The following is a 19,221-nucleotide window of genomic DNA, read 5'->3' on the forward strand; positions in this document are numbered from 1 at the left end:
CAAAAAACAGATGAGCATCAGAGAAAGAGAAGTCTGTGCGATGAGAAACAACAGACAAACATGTATAATATAACCGGCGATGTGCTGATAAAAGCAGAAATGAAAGGGTGGATTTCAAAGAGGAGAGACATGAGCATCAAACATACACCCAGTCCCAAGCAGCAGTCTGTCCCTGAGCTCAGACTATGTGGAGCTGCCTCATTTGCAGACAGAAAGACAAGTGGAAAAAAAACAGGGCAGAAATGGGAGAAAAAGGGAAGGGAAAAGTGGTGGTTGCAGTTCCATGCCGGGGGTTTAGAAAGGCGAGACCAATAAAGAGTTGCACTTCATCCAGAGTATCAAACAAAGCGCTAGACACGGGGAGAAGTAAGACATACAAGAAAGTCGGAAAGAAACCGGACAGAGAGAAAGGAAGAGCTGAGAGAGACTGATTCTCTGTCCGTCATTCTCTATGGCTACACAGAGGAGAAACACGGGGGGGGAATAGAGGAAGAGGTCCGACACACGAGGTGACCAAGGTGAGGTCCAGTCCCATGCATAGAGTCCGGCCCGCCTGCAGACCTGCTGTACCTGCACAATCGGCCTAGTCCAGGTAGTGGTGCGGTTGTTATGGTTGACGTAATAAGTTCTTCCCTTGCCGTCCTTCCTCTCTTCCCATCCAGGGGGCAGGCCAGGGGTGGTCAAGGCGTACGCAGTCGCCGTGGGAGACTGGCCGAGTGCAGAGAGAGAGCAAAGACAACTAATCAGTACAGGCTGACATGTGCAGAGACATGAGGAGGGAATCTTTAATTACTTTTAAATGACTGCATGGAAAGAGAGCTTGGGCAACAAATGTGTGTCTGTGAAAGTGCATAGAAGCTGATGTTTTCAATCAAGTTTTGAGTTATTCCGACATACCACGTGTTTTTTTTTTCTCAACATCTATCAAGAACAACACAAGAGCTTCGAGATATTTTCCCCAATTCAGCTGCACCGTAACAGAAACAGTTTAAGAGCAACACATGTTAGGAGATTTCTAACTCAAATGGAAAAGTAGGTGGCTGCGTGTGATGTGAACCTTCACACAAAACACACAATAACACACAGAGCACTACTAAAATAAACAGCACATGGGGAATGTAGTGGATCATTTGTACCGTTTTGTAACCATTTGTGGAGCAAAGATTACTGAACTAGTAAACCCAACAATCACAACTTCACAACTGTGGATACATTTTAGATCTGGTTGTACAAAGATAGCACTCTTCAACACCAGAGATGCTCAAAGATTTGCTTTTACACAAACTTCTTCACTGTGTGTCAAAAAAAATGTTTGCTGTATTTTTTTCCATGTATTTTGTGTCATGGGAATGTGTCATACTGAAGGAAAATGTTGCTATGTTGCCTTCCTGGATAACAAAGCTATACAAACTTCTGAAAAGTATGTAATTAAATTTAATGAACAATCATGTTGCTGTGTTGCTTTCAACCCAAGTGTAGGATCTAATTAAAATTAGTCAGGGGAAACATGTGGCCCATCCTACATGTCAGGGAATTCACGAGGTGTGTGACTGATAGGGTTTAAACTGTATATAAACTGTGATATTACCATAGACTCTTCACCACCTGAGACTGTTTGAGCTCTTGTTCTTCTTCTCTGAGAACTCTGCTGGTGGTAGACAACAGGGGAAGATGGTCTTTAGTTCACAATGTTTTCAATGACAGAGTGGAGGTTAGGGGCAAGGGAGAGTGATTGGGCAGCAGTGCAGGTTGAGGGAGGAAAAACTGAATGCACAAAAGGAGGGAATTAACTCTCAAAGGGAGTGAGGAGTGATGGAAAGGGAGGAGATTTCTTGCGATTATGGGCCTCGGTGGGAAAGTGTGGTAATTGTGAGAATAGAAAAAAGAGAGAGGACACCCACTGAAGCTGTGAGGTTGACTGGTGGCAGGAAGGAGCACACTTAATTTGGAAAGTAACTGCAGCCGTGATTGGTTTATGTGATTCCCCACAAAATGTGGGTCAACACTGTCAGTGAATCGTGGGTAGGGAAAGTAAATCAACTGTGATATTAAGACAGACAACGAAAAAAAAAAATCAAGACAGTCTGAGTCGCAGAAGTTATCAAGCTCGCATTTCCCTGTTGGAGGGAAGACACAGATTTTTTTTCCCCTTGACTGTAAATTTAATCCCTCAACCAGTGCAGCGTCTTAAATCTCAACCCGTGACGTGAAAGCTACAGTAATACCAGACAGAGAAAACAGTTCTGCATCCTGAAAATGTGAGAGCAGCGAATGTGAATTACTGTGCTGAAGTTCAGAGAAAGTTCACAAAAGGAGTTTGAATCTCAGACGAGAAGGAAATGATCAAGTGAGGAGAAAACCAAAAATAGAAATTGTACCCAAGCAATTCAAACGATGTGCCACGAGCAAGATGACAATAGTGGTTCAGCCGACAATGCTTTTTAAAGGCACACACTAGATATTTTTCTACTTCTTCTAAAGGACATAATCTGGAGGATAGTTAGCAGCCTGATTTGCACTACCAACCCAAAAACAACAACCAGCCTTTCAACTACAGGAAAGAATAATCAGAATTGGAATTTCTGATGTCAAAACCATATAAAGCTGGGACACTTTATGACAATGCCGCTTTCACAGCCAATCATGATACTATCACCCATTACCAATGAGCCTGTTTACCTGGTGTGCATTTCACAACTTTCCCAGTCTTTTGGTGACCCTGTCCCAACGTGTTTGAAACCTTTGCTGGCATCAAATTCAGAATGACCTTATATTTACGAAAATGAATTAAGTTGACAGAGTTACGCATTAAATATATTGTCTTTGTACCGTTTTAATTTGTGTATATGCCAAGAACTATTAGCAACTGTATTATCTGTTGTAAACAGCGTCCCAACGTTTTTGCAATCAGGGTTGCACGTGGACACAGATGCTCAGATCTATTTAGCCATTTTGACCGACCTCCTATTAAAAGCCACTCGTAAAAGATGATACTTTTCTTATCGTCAACAAATCCCAAGACAAAAAACAATTAATCAAAATATAACTGAAAACAATATGAAGTATTATCTGAGTAGAAAAGCCTGACAGACAGACTGACTGACGGGCCTCTATTGTTGTACGAAACAGTATTATTTCACATATCTAAAATAGCATAAATAAAATAAAGATTAAACAGAATAACGCAATATCTACAACATTCTAAATACCTAAAGGAGTCATAACTGTTGCACTGGCTGACATGTTCCTTTATAAACAGCTGATTCCATATAGACCAAGCCCAAGGCTGAACATAGTCCCCAAGAAATACGTCACATCCTCCAGATTGAGTAACATTGACTAAAACCTACAATATCCAGATGAGTTTTTTTTAAATATCATTCTCAGTAGCAACAAATGAGCTTTAGTGCAGCTTTCCACAGAGAGGAAAGGGAAGCCATAAAGTACAGAGTGGCAAAGTAACACATTGTTGGTTTCGGTCTTTGTTTGGGATTTGATGACTGTAAGAGAAATACAGAACAATTCCAGCCTTATCTTTTCGTCTCATCAGAAGTAGAGGCTACCTTTTTCCGAGAAGCAATCTCATTTGCAGTGATTGATACAAATAGCACACATCCACCTACACTCACATTTAATATAATTAGGAATGAATTAACCTTCGCTGTGACGGGAAACTGCTCAAACAGACGGTTTCCCTCTGATGGCTTCTTAATGAGCCTACTGTTGTCTGGTCCTTAGAGACTGACATTAAAGGGAAAGGCTGACATCAGCACCTGTACTTTTCCTTGGCTGGACACAATCGCTGCTGTGACTCAGCTCTGTGACAAACATTTGACTCAGATCTTGTGACAGTCTGTTGAGCTGAATCTCCACTGATGCTATGACTCAGGAGGGGAAGGGGGAAAGTTTGATCTGACGCTATGTGCTGTCCTACATCTTACTAGCCAATGCTTTCTAATGGAATGGTCATTCTGCTGGCACACGGCTGCACAGCCAACATTTCTACAGTACATCAAACTCCATACTGTTGCGAGTGAATCACAAAGAGCACAGAAAAGCAGTGGAAGAGGAGGGTGAGCAAGAGGTATGGCAATCCTAAAGAGGTGAGAAGAAGAGGAATCAACAGTAAATCAAAGAGCAGGAAGGAAAGGTGACGAGGAAGCAACACCTTCCTAGTGTGAACAAGTGGAAATTTTAAATGCAAGAAGGAGCAAAGGCGGTGATTTGATGTGTGCTACACCCACAGCACTGAGGCATGCCAACAGAGAGCAGGTAATTGGGACAACAATGCCTGCTTGCTTTACAAACAAAGGGCTGTTCCCTACGCTAGAAGCGATCTAACAAGGTAAGGAAGGAAGTCAAAGGAGAAAGAGAACAAGATGGAGGGGAATGTCAGGGTTCACATGTATGTACCATTAGAGGAGGAGCCTGGGCCTGATCACTGACACCATCCGTCATACTTGAGGATCGGAGTCTGTTTGACAGCTGGCCCTGTTAAAAAAAAAAAAAAAAACAAGCAAGGGAAAGAAGAGACAGCTTTACTGTGAGCGCTTGGTCAAAAAGTCCCACCTGGAAATGAGTTAGTCTGGCTTTATTTACACCACTGACTCATCTGAATGTGAAGAGGTTCAGGTTTTGACTGCTACTTTAAAATTGCACTCTCACCAGAGCAGAGCTAGGCCCTGGCACTTCGCCGTTGGTATCAGGAGTGAGTGACAGCCTCAGATTTAAGTCTTCAGAAAACTCCTGGGTGACGGGTGTCTGCGGCGGGTGTTGTGGTGTCAAGACGGAGGAGGGGCCGGGCAGAGACTGACTGTCGTTAGGATCCTCTTCTGTGATGAGCTCCCAGGACTACGGGAGCAACAAGGAGACACAGCCATGAAACAATAGTAACGTTTTATCTCTATAGACAGATGTGGGTTGGTATGTGTATTTTCTGTGGTTTTTGTATTTGTATATTCTTCTTTCTCACATTGTCCAGGTCTCTGGGCTCCAGGTGTTCGTTCTCTAGGTCTTCACTGATGTGGCGTCTCGAACGGAAGACACGATGTGCCTCCTGATGGATCTGCCGCTGTTGATTGTCACTCTCAGTCTCTGAAATTACATCCCTGAAGAAGAGGGAGTTCAAAACAAGTGTGATTATTTCAGAAAAAGACTTGGATTCTTGTCACCACTGTGAGCTACAATAGTCCCACACATAAACAGATTTTCTCTCTTTTTTTTTCATGGAAAAATATATTTTAATACATAATAACACATTATACTAAAAACACAAGGAGAGAGATCAGACATACATGTTTGAGGGCCTTTTCCACTGTGTAGAGCGGTTGTTGTGGTTGACATAGTACGTGCGCCCCAGGTTGTCCACCTTCTCTTCCCAGCCTGGGGGCAGTGGGGGCAGCAGCTGCTGAGGTCGCTGGGAGCCCGAGTCTGCAGACTCATCCCATCCCTGAAAGAGAAAGTTTTTTTTGTCATCAGGTTTTATGAGTAACTGAGGGATCTTGTCGTCACAGATATCCCAGCGAGATGACAGCTCATCAGACACGCATGCACATTAGCAAATCGTTGCGATTTAGGACGGGATTCAAGCTTGGAAATGCATCAAAGATGATTCACTCGAGACTGGTGAAAACCTTTTGGGGACTGTGTTGTGGTTTAAAATGTTTTTGTCTGACAAGCTGCTCACTGTGTCTGCGACCACAGGATGTGAGACCGAGCTAATGGGCGTTAATATCCATACCATCATTAACACATTTGAACTCTTTCTTTTAGGATATGTTGGCAGAGAAGAAACCACAAAGAACAGCAGTAAAGCTGATGTAATACAGTTCATTTCAAACCCAGAGAGTGAAAATGAGAGAATTTTCACTTTGAGGGAAGTTAGCAGTGTGGCATTGAAGCTTTTAATACGCTGGCTGTGAAATGTCACTTTATCTGTGAAGCCTTTCACTTTTTTTTTTTCATTGCACCTCTCTTGCACTTGACAAGAAATCCACACTTGAACACACACGCATATGCGAGAACACACATAAAGTAAAAGGGGAAGAAGCTCCGATTTCTCCAAATAACAGGCAGCATTGTAAATGGTTTTTCCATACGCTGACCTGGAAAAGACTTTCACCAGATTCTGGCAGAGATGCTGCCTGAATTCTTAGAGAAAAGAATACAAAGAAGAGCCATCCCTTCTCCTCTTACTCTCAAAAACCATTCTCACATTTTCTATTGGTACACATTGTGAAACTTGCTTTCATCTTCATGCTTAGAACTGTGTTTTCTTTATGTGGAAGTAAGGAATAAGACGAGATTCTGGTAATGTTAAGTCAACAGTTAAAACCTTACCTCGGCCTCCTCCCTCATCTCTCCAGCCTCCTCCTCTGGTCCTCCTTGTTTGGGCAGATAGGCCATCTTCAGGCGCAGATAACCCTTCACCCTGGACTTGTGACTACAAGGAATGCATCAGCAAAAACAGGACCCACATGAAAACAGCACATCATAACCAGGTGGTCCTGCACCCTCAGGGCCTCTTGCAGGCTAATGCTGAGAAATGCATGGGAGTTTCCAAAGTGCCTATTAGCACCAGATGGTCTTTCACCTTAAGTGTTCAACTGACCGTCACATTAACTTATTGCTCAACAGGGGTGATATGACACCAGTCAACGTAGCATTGCAAACCATGATTAAATACACAGAGTTGAATAATCTGTCAATATCCAACTACTTGCTAATTGAGGAAAACCAGACACAATTTAACCTATGAGGTTAAATTACTGCTATCTGATTTCACTGTTTACTTGTCACACCTGGTAGAAACTGACCTTCTGGGCCGCAGGAGGAAGTCTTTAAATGTGTAGGGCCGCTCCATGGCCGGGTCCTCTGTCTGCAAATTAAAAGGGAGGTATTTGTTGACAGTAATCAATCGCACACACAGACAAATACACATGTTGCAGAGTATGAGTTTATAACACGGCTAGAACCCTCTGCACAGCCATCCCAGGATATTATGCAACAGTGAGCGTCTCCTGTTACATATTGAACAGCGAAATTGTCTTTTGTAATTCACAGCAATCTCCCACTACTACTGTCTGACTGGGTCAAACCAGTCCAGACTGGCTGCTCACCACATACTGCTCCGTAGTGTACTACTAAATCAGACTGTCAGTTTCCATATCAGGGTACAAGCTTGATTGCAAGTTTTGCATAAATGATAATAATAATAATTTGAGATGAAGCTTCGGGGACCAAACTGAATGAACATTCTGTCTTTATCTACTCAGCCTCATGCAGATGGAAAGACAGCGGGAGTTTAATAGTCTACAAAGGATTTCTGGAGCTTCACAGCAAAGTGTTGTGGCCTTTCTCCTACGCGACTAAAGTAAATGGGGACAACTAAAACACAAAATGGTTTCCTCATCTATCTCACTCCAAGTCTCCAGGTGCCGTGAGTTCCCATATTGTTATGAAAAAATGTTATTTACACACCTCAACATGGCCGAGCTCATGCACCCACTTCAGGTCGGCACAGATGCTTTTAGCTTAGCAGCTACAGTTAAAATACTGCCTTAAATCAGTTTGGGTCCTCAGGGCTTCTGGAGCCATGTTGTGGTTTGCCACAACAAGTCCCAATCTACTTCAGTTGTTTAGAAGAATGCTGCAACTCTCTTTTGCTGTGAAGTTCGAGAAATCTTTTGTGGAACAGGAAACTTCAGCATGACGGTGAGCAGACAATGGCTGAATTTTTCTTTTTTTGGCTGGACTTAACCTTTGACATCATAGATATTTATAGTTGACGTCAGGATTTGTACATTTGAAAACACTGCTCTAAAAAGCCTGGAGTAGCATGTACCCCCATCTTAAGTGTGACTCATGCAAAAAAAGGCTTGGTTCATGAGCAAGACCTTGTGCACTCTGCAGTGAATGAAATCTGTGTTTGGAGAAAGTATCAAGCTTCCACAAGGAAAATGTGGCTACTAGGTTCATTCAGATGAGTCAGAAACTTAAAAGAGGAGGTCTAGAAGAAGCTAGCATAGAAAGAAAGGTGATGACTAAGGTACTGTCCAGTAACTATGAATGAGACTGTAATTCTTAAAAAAACTTTTAGTCATGCATAAAACATGAGTCGCAGATCACATCATTTCCATAATGAGGCTGCAATGAACTACTAATTTCATTTTGGATTAATCATTTCAAATTGCTGCTTTTGTCTAAACCATATACTTTTCATTTATCATCATAAATAACAACAAAAAGCGGCAAATGCTCACATTTTGGATGCTGGAACTAATGTTTGATGTGTTTGAAAACGAAAACCAATCGACTGATTCAATCAACTAATCATTGCAGCTCTGCTATACAAGCACTGCAGTAGCTTATTCAGGCTCAGCTAAATATTTTTCAGCATAAGCTGCATCAGGACCAAATATTCTCCATCCCGTCCCCCTGGCTTCATCTCTCAACATGACTCAGCTTTTATCTGCTGCCAATTTCCTGGACCTATGGGAGCCAAATAAGACATTAATAATTAACCCCAACACCTTTTACTGATGTGTTTTAAAAGGTTTACAGCTTGGAGAGAACTTTAGAGAGACACAACCAGTGTTACAGCACAGCTCTGTACCGAGCCGCCGAGGTGCTGCTTCAGAATGATCTCAAAGTCTATTTGTTTGAGTTTCAGATCCTGTTTGCCTACATCAAACCATAACTGTAAAAACTGCCGAGGAGCACACACTGGTTCTGCATGTTTTTGTTTTCAAAGGATTTTATCTCCCATCAGTTCACAGTTTTCAAGCGAGTACATGTGAATGTGTGAATCTGACAAGTGTAGCTTTTTCCATTGATTCAGGGGGCAGCCCGCCCTCAGGACGCTCTGTTTACATTCTAGACAGCCCGCTTTTCCACTAACAAGGAGTGTGCTGTTTGATCACAACAACACGCTGTTTGTGTGGATAGCACTTTCTCACACTCAAGACAGGCGCCCACAAACGCACTCTTTGCCCGACCTTCACAGAGGTTGATCAGGCAGAGTGAAAAACTGAAGATAAGAAACAGCTGAGCATTCAAAACAGTCAGTCTAGCCACAACCAACCACACACACACACACACACACACAAATAACTCACCGGCAAATGGCTGAGAGGAACATCAACTTGTCCCAGGAAATCATCTCTGGTCTAGGAGAGAAAACAATAAGGTCACCTTCAGTAGCTTAATTTTAGAAGTAGCAGCTTTCTGTGTGTCTGGGGAATACCCACATTTCCAGCGGGGGAAGAGAGGGGGCAAAACGACAATGTTGTAATGAATTACTTAATGTACCGGAGGGTACAGCAGCATTTTGTGTTTGTTGTCACAGACAGAGTGAAAGAGACAAAGATTTTCATTTAATTGACGGCCGCATCCAGAAATAACCTCTAGTCTATTTTGATGGACACCTGTGATCTGAAAATCTCAGATGGTTGCAAAACTGTGAAGGGCAATTATGTTCGAGTAATTTCTTCCACGTCCGTTGTGGCTCATCTTTTCTGCCAATCAGTAAAGATTTCCACAAGTGTCCATGCAGAGAGGCTCAGTCTAGGGTTTTATTTCTGGACAGGCCTTTGGTGTCATTTAATAGGAGAAGAACCCATGAACCCAGCAAGGAAAATAACATCCACTGCCACCAGATTTGAAGCAAAGTCAGCCAAACAGAGGGAGAGAAGGATAGATGTGATGACAGGGGAGAACCAGGGAAGGTTTGCGTTTCAGATTTAAGAGGCCTGTAGATTTATCCGTCCTTTTGTCGTAATTAATGCAGACTGGGAGGAAAAGAGGGAGTGGACGGATGACTGGGCTGCACAGCAGCGGCGCCCAGCAGTGATTACCTGTGTGAGATGGAAAAGGCCATTCTTGGAAGAAGCCTGTGTGTGGGACACAACTGATTTAGACAACAGGCATTATCTGAAAATGTTGGTTTCTCAGTTTGAGTATTGATCCACCTGTAGGTTGTGGGAGACTTCACGGGTTGTCATGAAGTGTACAATACAAAAAATCCTAACCCACTGTTGTTTATAAAAGAGCAACCTGGCAGTCTCAATGTTTATTTTGAGGACTGCTCATGGATTCCTCCAACTTTCATGTACAAAAGAAGATATTTTCAATGTCATCTGTAAAAGTTGCTTCAGCACTGCACACAAGAGGGGCAGTCATAAAAATTCAATATGGAGTTATGAAAACAGTTTTCAGCTGAACTTAAAATGTGGCAAACTCTTCATATCAGCTTGATCTGACAATGAAATTTAAGAATATTTGTGGTGCCTTGTTTAAAGTGAGTCAGCAAAAATGAACTTTGAAAAAATGTGCACATGAAAGAAAATTCAAAACCACTTCTTCAGTCCTCAGAACTTCCTCAAATATGTTCAAGTCTGGTTTTGCAAAGTCAATATTTAAGTAATGTAGTAAAAACAAGACAAAACCTGCACTTTTGGATCTTTCTTAAAACTATGCTGGCCAAGTCCCGTGTTTTCATACAAGTTTATGGCATACGGAAGACACTCTGGTTTATTCTGAGCATCAAAATGAAAAAAAAATAAAAGCAAAAGTGTTGGAAAGTGAGTGCACTTGGCTCTCACCAGTCAACAGACCTGGAATTCAATGGTGAAAGGTTACAAAAGTGTGACATTAAAAGTAGGTTATTATTGTACAGGCATGAAAACAAACACTGGTGAATCCATGTGTACTCTCTGTCTTACACACACGCTACACTCTACACTCACACACACTTTATTCAAACAATTTCTTCCTGGAAAAGCCAGAACCACTAATGTGTAAATTACAACAGTATCTGCTTGCACTTCCCGGACCAACTCGACGATTCATTTACTGCTTTGCACAACTCCAGGGTAATTCAAAACAGTGGATCATGAGCTTTATCTGAACTGGACGAGAGCAACAAAAGCAACCTGGACTGCACCGTGAGTGTGACAGTATCATATTACACTCTTTCACATGTGTTGGTCTGTCAGCAACCATGTGAATTTGTGAAACACTTTGTTTAACCTTGTTCTGAGTAAATAAAGTTTAGAATTACAATCAATGTTGCAACGAGCACCTTTGCTACCATTCCAAATGAACCTATAACGAATGGTGGCTCTGTAGCTTGTAGATCATGAGATAGTCTGTGGCGGTGTGTATCATGGGACAAACGGCTGTTTTTTCTGTCCTTAACAATAACAAGCATTTTAAGCTGTGGGTATGAGTATGCAGAGGGATATAATTGCAGAGTCATCAAAGGGTCACAGTTGAGCCTGCAGCTGCCTCCCAGGGCCAGGTTACACTCAGAGAGGAAGGGAGGGCGCCGCGGATGACCCAGAGGAGGAGGAGGGACGATCAGTTAAAGAGGCATGAGGCAGATGAAGGCCTGTGAAGCTATCTTCAAAATAAGATAGCATCTCATCCCACACAAAAACTTCTGCCCTTGAATAAACAAGTTAGTATCCTTCTGTTTAGATGCAACAAACTTTCTGTTCTTGCTTTGTCATAGTAGGCAGTGCTAATGCACCTTCGCACTGGTTGTCACCGTCATAATACGGAATAATAATAATAATAATAAAAAAATAAATAAATCCCAAAACACGTACACATACATCTTGCTGTATGCTTAGATTTTTGGTCTTATAGATTTGGTTCTGTGATTTCTGCCACTACTAAATCAATGGAGGGGAATCCAATTCCATTTGTGGTGCTCATACCAAAGGTCCACACCTGCTGGCTCTTTAAAATGTTGCTCTTCAAAGATTAAGCACCACTAATGAAATTCCATAATGTACGAACAAATAAAACCGAATCTATCAACATGTCTAGATGCCACAAGAGGGAATAACAACAATGGGCACTGTTAATGGTGGTTGCACTTATCTGCTATGCATGAAGAGGTGCTTGCAGACTTAGAGTTTATGATATAGAGCAACTTGGAACATGTCCAGACTGGCGGTGAAGTGTGAAAAGGTTGTCTCACCTACTCAACAGTCTCTGTGCTGACACAACTGAATTACACTGCCGTGCACCTCTGAGAGATCAGAGTTGACAGAGAAAAGCCCTTTACAACAATAGCAATATCAATTCCTCTCACATGCTACTGGACCAAAATAAACATCCATCCACAATCCCGTCTCAGGTAAATATAGCAAACCCAGTGGCCTGAAAGGGCTCTTTGTGAATGGCAACTGGGGGTGAGCGTCCAGGCAGGGCTGTAACAAGGCCATGGCACGGTGGCATAGCTGTCTGCAGATCTGTCTAGCTGGCACACACACACTCGTAGTATCCCATCATGCAGGGCTTTAAAAAGGGACACTCCGACTCCAGACGAGCACTTGGGGAAGACCTGTCATTATGGTCTAAATGAGGATTTCCTTGTTGCATGAGAAACAGGAAGCCCTGGGGTAACACAACACCATGCGTCTTTAAAAAAAGGAAAGGAGAAGGTGTGAAAAATGCATTCAAGTGAGGCCTAAGTGCTGTCAAAACGCTGACTAAAAATATGTTGCGGTTGTAGATCCAAAACCAGAAATAAATCACCAGATCACACACCATCTTGTATTCATAACACTCGGGTTCAAGGTTAAGCAATAATCCTGAATTCACCAATTCATTGGTGCATATAGATGTAAATGACATCTATATGCATATCTTTTTCATTAAATGTGCATGTGCTGTGCACAGAACATTGCCCTTTCACGGTCAACACTGTAATTGACTGTTATCAAGGTAACCAGGCAAGTTGCAACCATGGCAACAACTGCAAGATAGGGTGACACAAACTCACAGACTCGCTTACAATGCCGGGCTCAGGTTGGGTTTGAATGTAAAAAAAAGTTTGAGAGGACTCGCTTTCAACCTTCTCTAACTCACTCTGGTTTGGACAGAAAAATGCTGCCTGAGCCACACCATACTTAACATCCATATTAATTTGCTGCAATGTTGTGTTATCTTGGCACCTCACTATCACCTATCGATCAGTGGAATAATGTGGAATAATTGGCAGGACTGTGTACGTGCTTCCATGTGTGTCCCCATGCACCAGGCAACAATACGGAGAACGACTCATAATAAGCTGCTTCATAGCAGCACTAGAAGTCAAGTACACCATAGAGTACAATTTGATCCATTATCATTCATCAGTATAGTACAGTGGCCATGACTCATGAAATGATTAAACAGAGTGGGAAAGCAGAAAGTAAGACTTGGCTGAACCCTTCAAAAATCAATGTGAAAAGTAACATTTACTTGTAAAGGCTGGTATACTTACAACATGTGACAAAACATCATAACAGTGCTTCATTATGTCATGGTTGTATACATTGTAAAAGTAGGAGGCAAAAGTAGGAATATTTAAGCATCCGTTTTAAGCAGTCCCTGCTGACTCCTGGCAGAAGACCCTTCATGTGGAAACTACTGGGAGCAATCCTTATATAATCAACGACAGACCCATAATTTAAATATCTACAATAAGGTTTTTTATAGCTTGAGTTATACATTCATGTAGTTCGGACAGCAACGTCAAAAGACTCAAGGCTTCAGGATACTGATAGCTTGTTAAACTTCCTGATCATCGTTTGGGCCGTAACGATGTCCTAAGTCTTAATCACTCATGCAGCAGCTGCGAGGTTATGGATCCATACCAGCCTCGAGCCAAAGAAGACACGCCGCCTGCCCGCACTCAAAATCAACAACCGTGCTCGAAACAGACTAAAGATAGAAACAGCAAACTCTTAAAGAGCACTGACTGCAGTTAAGGGTATTACCAAACTTAAGTGTCACATTTCTATGAAACAGAAGGCGACAAGTGCATTGGGAAAGAAATCATCCATCCCTGTTCCTGTTTTCCTTTCATGATTGGCCGATGTGTGTAAAAAATTCAAATGCCTGTGGTCGTGAAGTGAAAGAAAGCCAGCGTGTGTGATTTAGTTCAGCAACCATGTCTGTGCTTTTCACTTCCCAGAATGTCACCACCCTCTTCCTGCACCATACGGATCTCTGTTCGTCTGGGGTGGATTCAGCAACTGAAATAAGTAAAATATGAGGAACTATGCACATTTTATGTGAAATACTTAAAAAAATCCACAAAGTCTGCATCATTTAGATCGGCAGACTTGACTTTTTTACCCCGATTTTCAGTTGTTATGTCCATGTTCCTCCAAGATGCCCCCCTTCCTCTGGCTTCACTACACGCTATCATGTGTTCAACTAAATGTCATATGAGCGAGATGACCCATCCACTATTTGTTGTGAACGTTTACTATTCATTCTCAAATGAATGTATCTATCATCAAAAACAAAACCGGCGCACATTTACAAAATCTTTTTCACCAAACCACCCAACAGTCCTGCTAAAGTTTTCCAATTATTTACCTTGGGATTATTCCTTCCATCACTGCCAAGACTCACATCCTGATCTCCACCTCCGCCTGGAGTGAAATATATCTTGAAATGAGGCTGCCTCCTTGAAGTCTCCCCACTGATTTTGAAAGTACAGCCATTAGATCTGTTTCTTGCCTCCATGTCTGTTTGGTTCTCCTCTATAGCTTGGCTATCAGTACCAGTTTTCTGGTGTTGATTCTCCACCAGCAGCCTCTGATGAGACGAGCTTCTCTCCAATCGAATTCTGGGGTAACGCACCATTCTGGCAAATCCAGCATCTGTGCATTCTTCCTGGGATGCAGCAGCTTGTTGCCTGCCCTGGCTCTGATCCTGGTTCTGATTTTGCTGGAGTTGAAACACAAGTCTCTGTGTTCCACCATTAACAACAGAGCACTGGTCCAAGCTCGGCTGCTGGACAGACCAGCCGGTACCACCATACGGGAGGATTCTGAAATGCTGGATGTCAGAACCATCAGGAGAGTTCCTCTGGATACAAATACCTCCAACAGTGATACCAGGATGGCCTCTGCTATACACAGTATGGCCATTGGAACCAATGCTAAAGACCCTGCGTTTGGGAAGGTCCGGCTCTGTCATCAAAGTTTGTGAATTTAAAGACTCCGGACTGTCGTATGGAGGAGGCGGATGTCTCGGAACATCTTCTCCGATCTGTTCGGTATATGCAGGTGCAGGTCCTGGAGGAGTATAACAGGGTGGTGGGACATTATCGGCATGACCACGGGCATCGCCATTACTTGATCCACTGGAGCGCTGGAGGGAGATGTGCATGGAGGAGCTCTTCGTGGGCCGCGGCTCAGCGTAGGTGGCGAGCTGAGGTATGAACATGGAGGAGCTGCGTTTTAGCGAAGGCTCCGACCGCGAACCAAAAGCTCTCGGTGGGACTGGCTCCTGGGAAGGCCTCGATACAGGAGAAGGCTGCATGCGGAGCGGTGTGACCACATCCATGTCTCCCTGCTGCTCCTCGGAGTCTCCTTCCAGGATCTCCGGGGCTGTGTTACTGCGGCCTGAGCCAAAGTACAAACGCAGACGTTGTGCCATTTTCACCTCTCGTCCCACAGCTTCTGTTCCCCCTCACTTTTGCTCTGACTGGCTGTTTGGTTCTCTCCTCTGGCTCCAGTCTCTGTCTCTTAGTGTCGCCCACTTCTCTCCTTTGGCTGGCTAGATGACTGATCCCCTCTTTTTTTTTTCTTCCACTCCCTCTCTCTCTCTCTCTCTCTCTCTCTCACCCCCCAACCCTCCTCCCACCAACTCCTAGTCTCTTCCACAACTTTCCTTCCAACAGTAAACTGAGGAAAGAAATTACACCACCAAAACTAGACTGCCACTGCGCAAGAGCTGACAACTTTACACTACGCACTCACAGGAATACCAGTGGAGGCTAAAGAGAGGAAGGGTGAGGGGGAAAGAAAAAAAAAAAGAAGGATCCCTGTATGCCAGACTCTTAGCACAACCAAGCACTAGCGACAGACAGCAGAAATAGCCCCTGAGCCGAGTGACGGCCAGCATTCCTGACATGATTGGATAAGAGTGGCCGGCGCTCCTGGTTTCCGAGGTGACAGTGGGTTGCCTGTCAGTCATGTGACTACCAATGGCCTCAACACCTCCTGTTACTACCCCATGCTGCCCTCAAGTGCCAACGTGTCCCCCAAAACACATCCACCTTATCACCATCCATCCCTTTCCTCCATTCACATGATCTCTCTCAAACCCCTGCCCATTTCCCTGTCTCTACACCTCTTATCAACGTGCTCACTCCTATGAATACACAGTTTGTTATTTTTTAACCACAAGTTATTTCTTCATTTACACATCATTGACTGCTTCATTCCTTTATCTTAAACTGCTATTTCATTATCTAGGCATAGCTCAGTTTCTAGTTGGAGCATTAAATGTCTTCCTCAAACCACCATCATCTCTTATCTTAAAACATCACAATGAAATGTGACCTCTACACTCTCGCTTCCTCGAAAGTCATGACTTGCCTTTCTGTAGTTACTGATTACCCTGGAAAAGAAAGGTAGGGGGCGAAGAAATAATTATTAGAGAAACTGATCATAAATCTCCTGTATAGAACACCGAATATGACATCAATATTATTTTTACAAAGCTAAACTGGTCACCAAGTGAAAATGGAACCTAACGATTTAGACGACAGATAAAGCCGTTACTTCTTGTAGCTTAGAAACATTAAGAGAAAAAGCGTAACGAAGTTGTTGCTAAAAATGGACCAGAAAAAAGAGGCAGCAGTCAGAGTGAAGACAGGATATCTGACAGATTGCAGCTTTGATAAGGCAAACTGCACAATCCTCTCTGGAGAGAGATATCCAAGTATTCTCCAAACAGAATACACTACGCTGTCTCCATACACAGCCAAACACTTGTCTGTCTGGTGGTTTTATAGGCCACTCTGTTTGTATCCAAAAACCGCCCAAGATACGTCTCAGCTGTGATCCTCGCCTGCAATGCTGAAATTAGGCACACAAATACTGATGGTTGTAATATACTACTTGGCTACAGCACAGGGTAAAAAGACAGTTTCACAACATACTGTACATTCATGAGAGCGTTCTTTATGCTGCTAGGCAGCAATGATTCACCAGTGGATCAGCATGAGAAAATGGAGGTTTCAGGCTACTTTGCCGGAGGCCAGAGTTAGCGGGCGAGCTGTCTGCCCCCATGCACAGAACTGACAAAGTCTGATGCTAATCTGGCCTTTCACAACTGTATCATCCAAAAATCTGCTCCAGCTTCTGACTGGTTCGACCCATGGTTTAGCCGTCAGTGTGTCACCTTATCTGCTTTAAAAAGGCAAGCTGCAAACAAGTTGAGGGCCAAAACCACTGGTGGTGCACCACAGTGGGAGAGGGAAAAACAAAAAAGAGGAGAATTCTCCATTGTGGACAAGAGGGGATCAAGGAGACAGGCGATATTGACTGGAGGCAGACAAAAGGAAAAGACTGTAGAGCAAAGACAATTCGTGGCTTGGCAGCCTGTTTCACTTGGTGCTGACACACTGCCTACAGTGTTAGGCACAGTCAATAAATGTGTGTGTGAAATGTTATGGAGAGTGTTCTGTATAAAAGAAACAAAATGCCAATGTGTGGTCCAATGGCAGCTAGCCCAGCTTACCAAATGACATAACATGCCTGCTTCAAACAAAGCACAGTACACTGTACTGTGGGTTTATTCTGTATTTACGTTTCACGTCAACCGTCAGTCTCATATGTAGTTCTTCTATATTTTGTGTGAGTCAACATTTAGTACACAGAAGTGAACCACAATCTCTCATGTGTGCTACAGCAAGGAGTTTAGTCTAACTTTTCATCTCTTCTGACAAATAAACCATAAAATTAATGGATGCAAGAGCACAAGCAGCCTCTTCAAAGAAATGCTGGCCAGTGGTGGAGGAGCTGCCTTGGCATGCACCTAGAGATAGACAGAAAAGCACCTCTTCAGACTTATAAGGAGATGACCAGGCTTGAGGCTGCCTCTGCCGTGCTTTCTTGTGTCATCCGCTTCTATACCGCAAACAGAGATCTCCCACTCTACTGGGGTAAAAATTAGAGCTGCCCTTTTGTTAGTAGGCTGACTGCCAGTGAATCTCCTCTGTACAGGCGTGCAGGACAGTCACACAAAACACACACCAACGTATGCACTGAGTTTAACAGTACATGAAACATGCAGCTTTAACTGACTGCATGAGTGACTTTCTGCACAGATTATGTTATCAGGAAAACAAGAGAACGTGGAGTTTCCAAAAAAAAAAACACTACACAAGCTAAAATCTTCCAGCCTCCTACGTCAGTCCTCAGTGTACAAAAGCAGTAGCCCTGAATCTGTGAGCCTCAGACAGAATGTGCCTTATCAGGCCAAGAACATCAATACCATGATGGGCTGCATCCTCCATTTCCAAACTCAAAGACACAGATCCAAGAGTTACTGAGAAGTCAACAGAAACAAACATCATTGCATTCCTAAACCCTTTTCAAGGAAGGCTTGCACTCCTTCCACAGAACATTGTCTTCATCAAGTCAACAACCACTTCAGTCGCCTCTGTCTCTTCTGGAGGTAGTTCGCCAAGGTTATACACAACTGTGAATAAGTGAATTGATCATTAAGGCTATTAAGAGCTGCTGTTTTTAATTGCTGCAACTCTTGACATCATGCAGACATTTAATCTAGTTGTCATGGCAACTGAGGGCCTACAACAGGCTCAACTTCACAAGTTGAGGGAGCTAGTGTGCTCGTCTGCGGGGGAAATCTGAGAAATTTGACATAAGAGGAATGTAGTATTTCTTAATGGAGTACAGCCTCAAAGCAGAGCAATTAAACTAGCAGATAAACAGGCTGTACACTACAGCGTCTGCTCAGGTCTTTTCCACATGGACCACAATGCACTTCTTTTGACACAGTGTGAAACACTGCGTTATCAAATCTAGCAATATGTCAAGAGAGTTCACAAGAAGATTGTGAAGACATGGGGGGGTTCAGATAAAGTCAACACAATACATTCCAGGTTGCAAATTGGACAAAAAGAAGCAGTGCTATTCTGGGAAAATGTCTTGGAAAAGTGAGCAGCAATAACTGTTTTATCATCATCCCATTGATTTCATCTAGATAATTGAGACTTGAACATAAAAGTCAGTGCAACTAGAAAGCCTACAATCAATTTGCAACAAGTACAAACAAATTGACTCCAAACTGAAGGAGGTATGACAATCTCAGTGGGTGGAAATAAATAAATCAGCTGCTGAAAGACACAACAAATTGAAATTAAAAATAACATGTGATACAAGCAGCAGAGCGAGGGAA

General features: G+C 43.0%; 2 protein-coding genes across 7 annotated transcripts in view; both read right to left on the reverse strand.

Moving 5' to 3' along the window:
- The window catches only part of nedd4l (NEDD4 like E3 ubiquitin protein ligase), a 47,776-nt gene that overhangs the window by 16,584 nt on the left and 11,971 nt on the right, over positions 1–19,221 (reverse strand). For 2 of the 6 annotated variants that reach the window (XM_037117935.1, XM_037117933.1), the window contains exons 6-15: positions 9,855–9,890; positions 9,117–9,167; positions 6,816–6,877; positions 6,340–6,442; positions 5,295–5,449; positions 4,973–5,108; positions 4,666–4,851; positions 4,414–4,491; positions 1,589–1,648; positions 571–708 (exon numbers count right to left, since the gene is read on the reverse strand). In XM_037117935.1, coding sequence (XP_036973830.1) covers positions 571–708; positions 1,589–1,648; positions 4,414–4,491; positions 4,666–4,851; positions 4,973–5,108; positions 5,295–5,449; positions 6,340–6,442; positions 6,816–6,877; positions 9,117–9,167; positions 9,855–9,890 — 1,005 coding nt within the window. The remainder of the gene's footprint in view (positions 1–570; positions 709–1,588; positions 1,649–4,413; positions 4,492–4,665; positions 4,852–4,972; positions 5,109–5,294; positions 5,450–6,339; positions 6,443–6,815; positions 6,878–9,116; positions 9,168–9,854; positions 9,891–19,221) is intronic. The other 4 variants (XM_037117938.1, XM_037117936.1, XM_037117934.1 and 1 more) reach the window with 3 other exon arrangements.
- On the reverse strand, positions 9,897–19,221 carry LOC119030395. Its single transcript, XM_037117943.1, has one exon. It carries the CDS (start codon positions 15,445–15,447, stop codon positions 14,320–14,322), a length of 1,128 nt encoding a protein of 375 aa, XP_036973838.1. The 5' UTR covers positions 15,448–19,221; the 3' UTR covers positions 9,897–14,319.

The sequence above is a fragment of the Acanthopagrus latus genome, chromosome 12 (genome assembly GCF_904848185.1).
Source record: "Acanthopagrus latus isolate v.2019 chromosome 12, fAcaLat1.1, whole genome shotgun sequence".
Lineage (NCBI taxonomy): Eukaryota > Metazoa > Chordata > Actinopteri > Spariformes > Sparidae > Acanthopagrus > Acanthopagrus latus.

Bases quoted from the DNA above. Each gene is read 5' to 3' on its own strand.
- LOC119030395 (XM_037117943.1), bottom strand. From the start codon at position 15,447: ATGGCACAACGTCTGCGTTTGTACTTTGGCTCAGGCCGCAGTAACACA.